We start from the raw sequence: 14,074 nt of genomic DNA, 5'->3' as shown, positions 1-14,074 counted from the left end.
GGGGATGTGTGTGGTGGTGCTGGTGGTATAGGGGATGTGTGGTGGTATAGGGGATGTGTGGTGGTATAGGGGATGTGTGTGGTGGTGCTGGTGGTATAGGGGATGTGTGGTGGTATAGGGGATGTGTGGTGGTATAGGGGATGTGTGGTGGTATAGGGGATGTGTGGTGGTATAGGGGATGTGTGTGCTGGTGGTATAGGGGATGTGTGGTGGTATAGGGGATGTGTGGTGGTATAGGGGATGTGTGGTGGTATAGGGGATGTGTGGTGGTATAGGGGATGTGTGGTGGTATAGGGGATGTGTGGTGGTATAGGGGATGTGTGTGCTGGTGGTATAGGGGATGTGTGTGCTGGTGGTATAGGGGATGTGTGTGCTGGTGGTATAGGGGATGTGTGTGGTGGTGGTATAGGGGATGTGTGTGCTGGTGGTATAGGGGATGTGTGGTGGTATAGGGGATGTGTGGTGGTGCTGGTGGTATAGGGGATGTGTGTGCTGGTGGTATAGGGGATGTGGGGTGGTGCTGGTGGTATAGGGGATGTGTGTGGTGGTGCTGGTGGTATAGGGGATGTGTGGTGGTATAGGGGATGTGTGGTGGTATAGGGGATGTGTGTGGTGGTATAGGGGATGTGGCTGGTGGTATAGGGGATGTGTGTGCTGGTGCTATAGGGGATGTGTGTGCTGGTGGTATAGGGGATGTGTGTGCTGGTGGTATAGGGGATGTGTGTGCTGGTGGTATAGGGGATGTGTGTGCTGGTGGTATAGGGGGTGTGTGTGCTGGTGGTATAGGGGATGTGGTGGTGGTATAGGGGATGTGTGGTGGTATAGGGGATGTGTGCTGGTGGTATAGGGGATGTGGGTGGTGGTATAGGGGATGTGGGGTGGTGGTATAGGGGATGTGGTGGTGGTATAGGGGATGTGTGGTGGTGGTATAGGGGATGTGTGGTGGTGGTATAGGGGATGTGTGTGGTGGTGGTATAGGGGATGTGTGTGGTGGTGGTATAGGGGATGTGTGTGGTGGTGGTATAGGGGATGTGTGTGCTGGTGGTATAGGGGATGTGTGTGCTGGTGGTATAGGGGATGTGTGTGCTGGTGGTATAGGGGATGTGTGTTGGTGCTGGCTGTACAGTGCATTCAGAAAGTATTCAGACCCCGGGACTTTTTCCACATTTTGTTAAGTTAGTCTTATTCTAAAATGGATTCTTTCCCTCATCAACCTACACACCATATTCCCCATAACGACAATGCAAAAACAGGTTTGTTGAATTTTATATAAGTATTCAGACCCTTTACTCAGTACTTTGTTGAAGCACCTTTGGCAGCGATTACAGCCCTGAGTCTTCTTGGTTATGACGCTACAAGCTTGGCACACCTGTATTTGGGGAGTTTCTCCCATTCTTCTCTGCAGATCCTCTCAAGCTCTGTCAGGTTGGATGGGGAGTGTTGCTGCACAGCTATTTTCAGGTCTCTCCAGAGATGTTCGATCGGGTTCAAGTCCGGGCTCTGGCTGGGCCACTCAAGGACATTCAGAGACTTGTCCAGAAGCCACTCCTGCGTTGTCTTGGCTGTGTGCTTAGGGTCGTTGTCCTGTTGGAAGGTGAACCTTCACCCCAGTCTGAGGTCCTGAGCGCTCTGGAGCAGGTTTTCATCAAGGATCTCTCTGTACTTTTCTCCGTTCATCTTTCTCTCAATTCTGACTAGTCTCCCAGTCATCCCCACAGCATAATGCTTCACCGTAGGGATGGTGCCAGGTTTAATAATCCTTCCATCTCTCTGTCCTGTATCCTGCGTCTGCTCGGGGTAAAATAATCCTTCCATCTGTCTCTCCTCTCCTTTTAGCCTGCGTCTGCTCGGGGTAAAATAATCCTTCCATCTGTCTCTCCTCTCCTTTAGCCTGCGTCTGCTCGGGGTAAAATAATCCTTCCATCTGTCTCTCCTCTCCTTTAGCCTGCGTCTGCCCGGGGTAAAATAATCCTTCCATCTGTCTCTCCTCTCCTTTAGCCTGCGTCTGCTCGGGGTAAAATAATCCTTCCATCTGTCTCTCCTCTCCTTTAGCCTGCGTCTGCCCGGGGTAAAATAATCCTTCCATCTGTCTCTCCTCTCCTTTAGCCTGCGTCTGCTCGGGGTAAAATAATCCTTCCATCTGTCTCTCCTCTCCTTTAGCCTGCGTCTGCCCGGGGTAAAATAATCCTTCCATCTGTCTCTCCTCTCCTTTAGCCTGCGTCTGCTCGGGGTAAAATAATCCTTCCATCTGTCTCTCCTCTCCTTTAGCCTGCGTCTGCCCGGGGTAAAATAATCCTTCCATCTGTCTCTCCTCTCCTTTAGCCTGCGTCTGCCCGGGGTAAAATAATCCTTCCATCTGTCTCTCCTCTCCTTTAGCCTGCGTCTGCTCGGGGTAAAATAATCCTTCCATCTGTCTCTCCTCTCCTTTAGCCTGCGTCTGCTCGGGGTAAAATAATCCTTCCATCTGTCTCTCCTCTCCTTTAGCCTGCGTCTGCTCGGGGTAAAATAATCCTTCCATCTGTCTCTCCTCTCCTTTAGCCTGCGTCTGCTCGGGGTAAAATAATCCTTCCATCTGTCTCTCCTCTCCTTTAGCCTGCGTCTGCTCGGGGTATTGGAATCCAGGTTATTCACAAGTGGAGTCAGATGCCATGCAAGAGACCACTCCTGGTTCAGAAGTACGTCAGCACCCTGAGAATGATACTTCTAGTGGCGTGAATGTGATTTTTTTTTTTTCATCCTGGTCCCAGATCCGTTTGTGCCGTCTTGCCATCTCGTGACCTAAAAGGAGTTGGCAGGACGGAGCGAAGCAGACCTGGGGACCAGGTAGTCTAGTCCGTGTGATTTGACCAGTAAACAGAAAATGTGATTTATGATGTGACGGTATACCGTTGTTTCAGGATTGTCTCTTGAGTCTAAACGTTGTTGTTTGTTGTTGTTATCTCTCTCAGGTATCTCCACAAGCCCTATCTCATCAGCGGGAATAAGTTTGACCTGCGTATCTACGTCTACGTGACCTCTTACGATCCGCTACGTGTTTACATCTTCCAAGACGGACTTGTCCGCTTCGCCAGCTGCAAGTAAGTCTTTTTTTTACCCCCCTGTTTTCGTTCAGTCACCCCGTTTTCAGTTATTTATCTCCGTTTTATTTTTGAAAGATTTTCCATAAAGCCTGCAGGTATAAGGCTTCATAGCATGTTATAGATATGTTATGTAGCGTGTATGAGCTTTTTATAATGGCTCATCTCTATCAACATGTTCCATTGGTCACTGGGACGGGCGGTTTCAGTGTAACGATTGGTCGCTGGGACGGCTGTTCCAGTGTAACGATTGGTCACTGGGACGGGTGTTTTCAGTGTAACGATTGGTCACTGGGACGGGCGTTTCCAGTGTAACGATTGGTCACTGGGACGGGCGTTTCCAGTGTAACGATTGGTCACTGGGACGGGCGTTTCCAGTGTAACGATTGGTCACTGGGACGGGCGTTTCCAGTGTAACGATTGGTCACTGGGACGGGCGTTTCCGGTGTAACGATTGGTCACTGGGACGGGCGTTTTCAGTGTAACGATTGGTCACTGGGACGGGCGTTTTCAGTGTAACGATTGGTCACTGGGACGGGCGTTTTCAGTGTAACGATTGGTCACTGGGACGGGCGGTGTAACGATTGGTCGCTGGGACGGGCGTTTCCAGTGTAACCATTGGTCACTGTATTTGTTCTCCTCTGTAGATATTCGTCTTCTATGAAAAGCCTTGGCAACAAGTTCATGCACCTGACCAACTACAGCGTAAACAGGAAGAACACCGACTACCAGAGCAATGACAGTGACAAGGCCTGCCAGGGACACAAGTGGTAACGATGCTTTATTGGATATTACAAACTGGGTGGTTTCCAGCCCTGAATGCTGATTGGCTGACAGCCGTGGTATATCAAACCTTATACCACGGGTATGACAAAACGTTTTATTTTTATTTTTACATGCTCTAATTACGTTATCCAGGCTCTCCGCGATGCGTCAAGCATAAGAACAGCCCTTAGCCGTGGTATATTGGTGATATATCACACCCCCTTTGTGCCTTATTGCTTAAATATAAACCATTTGGCTGACTCTTTTGTCCAAAGCGACTTACATTCATGCCTGCGTACATACATAACATTACATACATACATACATACATATAACATTACTTACATGCATGCATGCATAACATTACATACATACAGTTGAAGTCGGAAGTTTACATACACCTTAGCCAAATTCATTTCAACTCAGTTTTTCACAATTCCTGACATTTAATCCTAGTAAAAATGCTGTCTTAGGTCAGTTAGGATCCCCACTTTATTTTAAGAATGTGAAATGTCAGAATAATAGTAGAGCGAATGATTTATTTCAGCTTTTATTTCTTTCATCACATTCCCAGTGGGTCAGAAGTTTACGTACACTCAATTAGTATTTGGTAGCATTGCCTTTAAATTGTTTAACTTGGGTCAAATGTTTCGGGTAGCCTTCCACAAGCTTCCCACAATAAGTTGGATGAATTTTGGCCCATTCCTCCTGACAGAGCTGGTGTAACTGAGTCAGGTTTGTGGGCCTCCTTGCTCGCACACACTTTTTCAGTTCTGCCCACACATTTTCTATAGGAATGAGGTCAGGGCTTTGTGATGGCCACTCCAATACCTTGACTTTGTTGTCCTTAAGCCATTTTGCCACAACTTTGGAAGTATGCTTGGGGTCATTGTCCATTTGGAAGACCCATTTGCGACCAAGCTTTAACTTCCTGACTAATGTCTTGAGATGCTGCTTCAATATATCCACGTAATTTTCCTGCCTCATGATGCCATCTATTTTGTGAAGTGCACCAGTCCCTCCTGCAGCAAAGCACCCCCACAACATGATGCTGCCACCCCCATGCTTCACGGTTGGGATGGTGTTCTTCGGCTTGCAAGACTCCCCCTTTTTCCTCCAAACATAACGATGGTCATTATGGCCAAACAGTTCTATTTTTGTTTCATCAGACCAGAGGACATTTCTCCAAAAAGTACGATCTTTGTCCCCATGTGCAGTTGCAAACCGTAGTCTGGCTTTTTTATGTCGGTTTTGGAACAGTGGCTTCTTCCTTGCTGAGCGGCCTTTCAGGTTATGTCGATATAGGACTCGTTTTACTGTGGATATAGATACTTTTGTACCTGTTTCCTCCAGCATCTTCACAAGGTCCTTTGCTGTTGTTCTGGGATTGATTTGCACTTTTCGCACCAAAGTACGTTCATCTCTAGGAAACAGAACACGTCTCCTTCCTGAGCGGTATGACGGCTGCGTGGTCCCATGGTGTTTATACTTGCGTACTATTGTTTGTACAGATGAACGTGGTACCTTCAGGTGTTTGGAAATTGCTCCCAAGGATGAACCAGACTTGTGGAGGTCTACAATTTTATTTCTGAGGTCTTGGCTGATTTCTTTTGATTTTCCCATGATGTCAAGCAAATAGGCATTGAGTTTGAAGGTAGGCCTTGAAATACATCCACAGGTACACCTCCAATTGACTCAAATGATGTCAATTAGCCTATCAGAAGCTTCTAAAGCCATGACATCATTTTCTGGAATTTTTCCAAGCAGTTTAAAGGCACAGTCAACTTAGTGGATGTAAACTTCTGACCCGCTGGAATTGTGATACAGTGAATTATAAGTGAAATAATCTGTCTGTAAACAATCGTTGGAAAAATTACTTGTGTCGTGCACAAAGTAGATGTCCTAACCAACTTGCTAAAACTATAGTTTGTTAACAAGAAATTTGTGGAGTGGTTGAAAAACGAGTTTTAATGACTCCAACCTAAATCAAATTTATCAAATCAAATGTATTTTTAAATAGCCCTTCGTACATCAGCTGATATCTCAAAGTGCTGTACAGAAACCCAGCCTAAAACCCCCCAAAACAGCAAGCAATGCAGGTGTAGAAGCACGGTGGCTAGGAAAAACTCCCTAGAAAGGCCAAAAACCTAGGAAGAAACCTAGAGAGGAACCAGGCTATGAGGGGGTGGCCAGTCCTCTTCTGGCTGTGCAGGGTGGATATTATAACAGAACATGGTCAAAATGTTAAAATGTTCATAAATGACCAGCATGGTCAAATAATAATAATCATAGTAGTTGTCGAGGGTGCAACAAGCACGTCCGGTGAACAGGTCAGGGTTCCATAGCCGCAGGCAGAACAGTTGAAACTGGAGCAGCAGCACGGCCAGGTGGACTGGGGACAGCAAGGAGTCATCATACCAGGTAGTCCTGAGGCATGGTCCTAGGGCTCAGGTCCTCCGAGAGAAAGACAGAAAGAGAGAATTAGAGAGAGGATATTTAAATTCACACAGGACACCGGATAAGACAAGAGAAATACTCCAGATGTAACAGACTGACCCTAGCCCCCCGACACATAAACTACTGCAGCTTAAATACTGGAGGCTGAGACAGGAGGGATCAGAAGACACTGTGGCCCCATCCGATGATAACCCCGGACAGGGCCAAACAGGCAGGATATAACCCCACCCACTTTGCCAAAGCACAGCCCCCACACCACTAGAGGGATGTCTCCAACCACCAACTTACCGTCCTAAGACAAGGCCGAGTATAGCCCACAACGATCTCCGCCATGGCACAACCCAAGGGGGGGGCGCCAACCCAGACAGGAAGACCACGTCAGTGACTCAACCCACTCAAGTGACGCACCCCTCCCATGGACGGCATGGAAGAACACCAGTAGGCCAGTGACTCAGCCCCTGTAAAAGGGTTAGAGGCAGAGAATCCCAGTGGAAAGAGGGGAACCGGCAAGGCAGAGACAGCAAGGGCGGTTCGTTGCTCCAGCCTTTCCGTTCACCTTCACACTCCTGGGCCAGACTATACTTAATCATAGGACCTACTGAAGAGATAAGTCTTCAGTAAAGACTTAAAGGTTGAGACTGAGTCTGCGTCTCTCACATGGGTAGGCAGACCATTCCATAAAAATGGAGCTCTATAAGAGAAAGCCCTGCCTCCAGCTGTTCGCTTAGAAATTCTAGGGACAATTAGGAGGCCTGCGTCTTGTGACCGTAGCGTACGTGTAGGTATGTACAGCAGGACCAAATCGGAAAGATAGGTAGGAGCAAGCCCATGTAATGCTTTGTAGGTTAGCAGTAAAACCTTGAAATCAGCCCTTGCCTTAACAGGAAGCCAGTGTAGGGAGGCTAGCACTGGAGTAATATGATCAAATTTTTTGGTTCTAGTCAGGATTCTAGCAGGATTCTAGCAGCTGTATTTAGCACTAAGGTCATGTAAACTTCCGACTACAACTGTTACATAACAGATACACACTACGAAATAACACATATGGAATCATGTAGTAACATATATATATATATATATTAGAGATTCTTGAAATTGCCACCCTTTGCCTTGATGACAGCTTTGCACACTCTTTCATAAACAAGGACATTTCTAAGTGATCCCAAACGTTTGAACGGTAGTGTAGGTACTTGTCGGTAGCACATGACACGGTTTTCATTCTGAAAGTAGACTAACGTGTGTGTGTGTGTGTGTGTGTGTGTGTGTGTGTGTGTGTGTGTGTGTGTGTGTGTGTGTGTGTGTGTGTGTGTGTGTGTGTGTGTGTGTGTGTGTGTGTGTGTGTGTGTGTGTGTGTGTGTGTGTGTGTGTGTGCGCGCGTGTGTTTCCGTGCGCTTGTCTCCGTGCACGTGGCAGGGCTCTGAAGGCGCTGTGGCACTACCTGGGTTGTAAGGGAGTCAACACTACGCTGATCTGGGAGAAGATCAAGGACATTGTCATGAAGACCATCATTGCGTAAGTCAGAGTTAAATACTGACTCATTATAGTACATTCATGGTGTAAGTCAGAGTTAAATACAACAGTATATCTATGGTGTAAGTCAGAGTTAAATACAACAGTATATATATGGTGTAAGTCAGAGTTAAATACAACAGTATATCTATGGTGTAAGTCAGAGTTAAATACGACAGTATGGTGTAAGTCAGAGTTAAATACAACAGTATATATATGGTGTAAGTCAGAGTTAAATACAACAGTATATATATGGTGTAAGTCAGAGTTAAATACGACAGTATGGTGTAAGTCAGAGTTAAATACAACAGTATGGTGTAAGTCAGAGTTAAATACAACAGTATATCTATGGTGTAAGTCAGAGTTAAATACGACAGTATGGTGTAAGTCAGAGTTAAATACAACAGTATATCTATGGTGTAAGTCTTTTTGATGAGGCACTGTATGTCCCAGAATAAGTAGGTGTTGCCCAATGACTGTTAAACAAACAAACCAAAGAAAGGACAAAGCGTGGATCACGTGACATCGTTCATTCCTATGTGAAGACTCAATAGCTCATTGGAGCTAAATGAAGACAGATGGCGTCTCATGGGGACAGGCACAGTTTGAGCCACTGCAGGAAGTGACGGTGGAGGCTAGCTCAGTGCTGCCCCCTGTCAGTGTGTAACGGCAGCTACACACATCACGCAAACGGAGTAAACGGACCGTCGAATACAGTCTGTTACAAAATTTGAGCCGCACAAATATGACTACACTACATGACCAAAAGTATGTGGACACCCGCTCATCAAACATCTCATTCCAAAATCATGGGCATTAATATGGAGTTGGTTCCCCCCTTTGCTGCTATAACAGCCTCCACTCTTCTGGGAAGTCATTAATATGGAGTTGGTCCCCCCTTTGCTGCTATAACAGCCTCCACTCTTCAGGGAAGTCATTAATATGGAGTTGGTCCCCCTTTGCTGCTATAACAGCCTCCAATTTGTCCCCCTTAACCTCTTCTGGGAAGGCATTCCAATATGGAGTTGGCCCCCTTTGCCAACATTGCTGCTATAACAGCCTCCACTCTTCTGGGAAGGCTTTCCACTAGATGTTGGATCATTGCTGCTATAACAGCCTCCACTCTTCTGGGAAGGCTTTCCACTAGATGTTGGTACATTGCTGCTATAACAGCCTCCACTCTTCTGGGAAGGCTTTCCACTAGATGTTGGAACATTGCTGCTATAACAGCCTCCTCTCTTCTGGGAAGGCTTTCCACTAGATGTTGGAACATTGCTGCTATAACAGCCTCCACTCTTCTGGGAAGGCTTTCCACTAGATGTTGGTACATTGCTGCTATAACAGCCTCCACTCTTCTGGGAAGGCTTTCCACTAGATGTTGGAACATTGCTGCTATAACAGCCTCCACTCTTCTGGGAAGTCGTTCCACTAGATGTTGGAACATTGCTGTAGGGGACTTGCTTCCATTCAGCCACAAGAGCATTAGTGAGGTCGGGCACTGATGTTGGGCGGTTAGGCCCTGGATCACAGTCGGCGTTCCAATTCATCCCAAAGGTGTTTGATGGGGTTGAGGTCAGGGCTCTGTGCAGGCCAGTCAAGTTCTTCCACATTGATCTCGACAAACTATTTCTGTATGGACCTCGCTTTGTGCACGGGGATATTGACATGATAAAACAGGAAAGGGCCTTCCCCCAAACTGTTGCCACAAAGTTTGAAGCACAGAATCGTCTATAATGTCATTGTTTGCTGTAGCGTTAAGATTTCCCTTCATTGGAACTAAAGGGGCTTGAACCATGGAAAAACAGCCCCTGACCATTATTCCTCCTCCACCAAACTTTACAGTTGGCACTATGCATTGGGGCAGGTAGCGTTCTCCTGGAATCCGCCAAACCCAGATTCGTCCGTCAGGACTGCCAGATGGTGAAACGCGTTTCCACTGCTCCAGAGTCCAATGGCGGCGAGCTTTACACCACTCCAGCCGATGCTTGGCATTGCGCGTAGTGATCTTAGGCTTGTGTGCGGCTGCTCGGCCATGGAAACCCATTTCATGAAGCTCCCGACGAACAGTTGTTTGCATTACATTTACATTTTAGTCATTTAGCAGACGCTCTTATCCAGAGCGACTTACAGTAGTGAATACATTTCATGCATTTTTTAAAAATATGTTTTTTGTACTGGCCCTCCGTGGGAATCGAACCCACAACCCTGGCGTTGCACACACCATGCTCTACCAACTGAGCCACAGGGAAGAACTCGGTAGTGAGTGTTGCAACCAAGGACAGATGATTTTTACGTGCTTCAGCACTCGGCGGGTCCCGTTCTGTGAGCTTGTGTGGCCTACCACTTCGCGGCTGATCCGTTGTTGCTCCTAGACGTTTCCACTTCACAACAACAGCACTTACAGTTGACCAGGGCAGCTCTAGCAGGGCAGAAAGGTGACAAACTGACTTGTTGGAAAGGTGGCATCCTATGACGGTGCCACGTTGAAAGTCACTGAGCTCCTCAGTAAGGGCCATTCTACTGCCAGTGTTTGTCTGTGGAGATTGCATGGCCGTGTGCTCGGTTTTATACACCTGTCAACTCCTCCAAAAACAATTATTCTCAAAAAAGTGATCTCGATCTGTCCGAGCTCGACCTCGCGCTGTCCGAGCGCCGTTCCGGTATGCAGCAGGGGGTATGCAGCAGGGGGTATGCAGCAGGGGGTATGCAGCAGGGGGTATGCAGCAGGGGGTATGCAGCAGGGGGTATGGAGCAGGCGGTATGCAGCAGGCGGTATGCAGCAGGCGGTATGCAGCAGGCGGTATGCAGCAGGCGGTATGCAGCAGGGGGTATGCAGCAGGGGGTATGCAGCAGGGGGTATGCAGCAGGGGGGAATCGCTGCTCTGTCTCTTTCAATAAGCTGGAATTGATTCTCAGTAATTATTTTTTTCTTCGTACCCCCCCGCTATAATGGGGGATCCTGTTTTCTACAAACAATACCTGAAATACTTGCGGGCGGCTTTGATCTTCAGTGGCTTCAATGAGATGGGGGGGGGGGGGTAGTCGTTCTCCTATGGGCATATTTATGTCATTAATTATGCGTGTCTTGGTAAGCATGCAGGTGTAATGTCATTAATTATGCGTGTCTTGGTAAGCATGCAGGTGTAATGTCATTAATTATGCGTGTCTTGGTAAGCATGCAGGTGTAATGTCATTAATTATGCGTGTCTTGGTAAGCATGCAGGTGTAATGTCATTAATTATGCGTGTCTTGGTAAGCATGCAGGTGTAATGTCATTAATTATGCGTGTCTTGGTAAGCATGCAGGTGTAATGTCATTAAATATGCGTGTCTTGGTAAGCATGCAGGTGTAATGTCATTAATTATGCGTGTCTTGGTAAGCATGCAGGTGTAATGTCATTAAATATGCGTGTCTTGGTAAGCATGCAGGTGTAATGTCATTAAATATGCGTGTCTTGGTAAGCATGCATGTGTAATGTCATTAATTATGCGTGTCTTGGTAAGCATGCAGGTGTAATGTCATTAAATATGCGTGTCTTGGTAAGCATGCAGATGTGATGCTTTAGCTTGCTTTAGGGCATATGAGCCTTTATAATGTCTTCTACAATGTTCTCTCTCTATGTATCATGTCTGGACTTGTACGTGCAGTTATAACGCTTTATAGATTGTTAGAAGCAAGTATGAGCCTTTATAATGTCTTCTACAATGTTCTCTCTCTCTATGTATCATGTCTGGACTTGTACGTGCAGTTATAACGCTTTATAGATTGTTAGAAGCAAGTATGAGCCTTTATAATGTGTTCTAATGTTTTGTGTGTCTCTCTGTGTATCAGGTCTGACCCCTACGTGCAGTTATAACGCTTTATAGATTGATATGAGCCTTTCTAATGTTGTGTGCGTCTCTCTGTGTATCAGGTCTGACCCCTACGTGCAGTTATAACGCTTTATAGATTGATATGAGCCTTTCTAATGTTGTGTGTGTCTCTCTGTGTATCAGGTCTGACCCCTACGTGCAGTTATAACGCTTTATAGATTGATATGAGCCTTTCTAATGTTGTGTGTGTCTCTCTGTGTATCAGGTCTGACCCCTACGTGCAGTTATAACGCTTTATAGATTGATATGAGCCTTTCTAATGTTGTGTGTCTCTGTCTGTGTATCAGGTCTGACCCCTACGTGCAGTTATAACGCTTTATAGATTGATATGAGCCTTTCTAATGTTGTGTGTCTCTGTCCTTGTATCAGGTCTGACCCCTACGTGCAGTTATAACGCTTTATAGATTGATATGAGCCTTTCTAATGTTTTGTGTCTCTCTGTCTGTGTATCAGGTCTGACCCGTACGTCAACACGCTGGTCAAGCTCCACCTGCGCTCTCCTTACAGCTGTCACGAGCTGTTTGGCTTTGACATCATGCTGGATGAGAACCTCAAGCCTTGGGTCCTTGAGGTCAATATTTCACCAAGGTAACAAACGGTTGTTCGTCTCTTAGTATGTTCATTTTTTTTTTTTTAATATTTGAGTTAACCAATGATATTAGGCCATACTTGGCCATGATTACAAACACCTGTGTGTCTCTTGACACTATATAAACGACTCATCTCGCAGTGTTTGATGATGATAACCTGATGAAGACGGCTTCGCTGTCGAAACGATGGTTTATTACATTTTTGCATCTGCGCTCTTAGAGTGTGCGGCTTTCCTTTATTTTCTAACAAACAGTTACAGACCAGACGTTCTGTCTGGTAGGAAGATTCCCCTCCCTGTGGTAGGTAGCCTAGTGGCTAAAGGAGTTGGACCTTTCACCCGGAAAGGTATTTGGTTCAAATCTCAAGCCAGGTGCTGGGGGGGGGGAATTGAACTGGGGTACTGCTGGGTTTACATCCTAAAGACATTTCATTACCATATCGTTGGGCCCTTGACCCCACAACATGCTGTCTGTCCAGGGGCAACAGAACAGAAGATGGGTGTTTTCTGTCTGATGGGGGTTCTCTGTCTGAGGGGGTGTTCTCTGTCTGAGGGGGTGTTCTCTGTCTGAGGGGGGGTTCTCTGTCTGAGGGGGGGTTCTCTGTCTGAGGGGGGGTTCTCTGTCTGAGGGGGTGTTCTCTGTCTGAGGGGGGGGGTTGGAGAACAGAAGATGGGTGTTCTCTGTCTGAGGGGGTGTTCTCTGTCTGAGGGGGTGTTCTCTGTCTGAGGGGGTGTTCTCTGTCTGAGGGGGTGTTCTCTGTCTGAGGGGGTGTTGGAGAACAGAGCAGAAGATACCTGTACCAGGTATTCTATTTCCTGCTGATTCCATTAAACCTCCAACTGGTTTTCTAGAAAACTTGGGGTTGTATTGGGAATTTTTGCAACCCTAGACACTTGTAATGGAGGCATCACTAGCATTATTTTTAGCCCCGGCCCTGTGCCTCTCACTGACTGTGCCGGTACTGTTTTCCTGACCTTCTCCTGTCCTCTGTCAGTCTCCACTCCAACACCGCTCTGGACGTGGCCATTAAAGGCCAGATGATCAGAGATGTTTTGAACCTGGCGGGTTTCCTTCTGCCTCAGAGAGAAGAGGTGCTTCCCTCCAGCAGCTCAGCCGGCAGCTCCGCCAGCAGGTATGTAGAGAGTGTGTTATATGCTGGCTTCCACCATATGGTCCTGGGGACCTAAATGTTGACACCTTTTTGACTCAACATCAAAACCATTGATTAGTGAAATCAGTTTTTTTCTCACTAGGAACCAAACAGGGAAGGGACCTACCTGAATTTGTCCAATAGAAACTGTCGTTTTTTTTGTTTCACAACATTTTCTGTTTGGAGCAAACGGTTTCCGTTGCATTTTGGGTAATGATTCCACCCCAGGTGTGTAGTGTTAGGACCCCTTAATAAACACTGGACTGGAGTCCTCAGACATAGACAACAGCCGGTTCCGTTAAACTCCTTGGCCCTAATCCTTCAACGTCAAATCTGAAGGGTCTGGATTGGTTTAAGCAGTGTAGTCTGGATTGGTTTAAGCAGTGTAGTCTGGATTGGTTTAAGCAGTGTAGTCTGGATTGGTTTAAGCAGTGTAGTCTGGATTGGTTTAAGCAGTGTAGTCTGGATTGGTTTAAGCAGTGTAGTCTGAAGGGTCTGGATTGGTTTAAGCAGTGTAGTCTGGATTGGTTTAAGCAGTGTAGTCTGGATTGGTTTAAGCAGTGTAGTCGGGAGGGTCTGGATTGGTTTAAGCAGTGTAGTCTGGATTGGTTTAAGCAGTGTAATCTGGATTGGTTTAAGCAGTGTAGTCTGGAT

The 14,074-nt window shown here is 46.6% G+C and overlaps 1 protein-coding gene across 6 annotated transcripts in view; it reads left to right on the top strand.

Annotated features, from left to right (window-relative positions):
- The window catches only part of ttll4 (tubulin tyrosine ligase-like family, member 4), a 44,747-nt gene that overhangs the window by 20,996 nt on the left and 9,677 nt on the right, over nt 1-14,074 (top strand). For all 6 annotated transcript variants that reach the window (XM_045707317.1, XM_014174681.2, XM_045707316.1 and 3 more), the window contains 6 exons: nt 2,593-2,675; nt 2,949-3,077; nt 3,725-3,847; nt 7,713-7,811; nt 12,134-12,268; nt 13,265-13,402. In XM_045707317.1, coding sequence (XP_045563273.1) covers nt 2,593-2,675; nt 2,949-3,077; nt 3,725-3,847; nt 7,713-7,811; nt 12,134-12,268; nt 13,265-13,402 — 707 coding nt within the window. The remainder of the gene's footprint in view (nt 1-2,592; nt 2,676-2,948; nt 3,078-3,724; nt 3,848-7,712; nt 7,812-12,133; nt 12,269-13,264; nt 13,403-14,074) is intronic.

The sequence above is a fragment of the Salmo salar genome, chromosome ssa25 (genome assembly GCF_905237065.1).
Source record: "Salmo salar chromosome ssa25, Ssal_v3.1, whole genome shotgun sequence".
NCBI classification, from domain to species: domain Eukaryota; kingdom Metazoa; phylum Chordata; class Actinopteri; order Salmoniformes; family Salmonidae; genus Salmo; species Salmo salar.
This window is presented reverse-complemented; position numbering and strand designations above follow the sequence as displayed.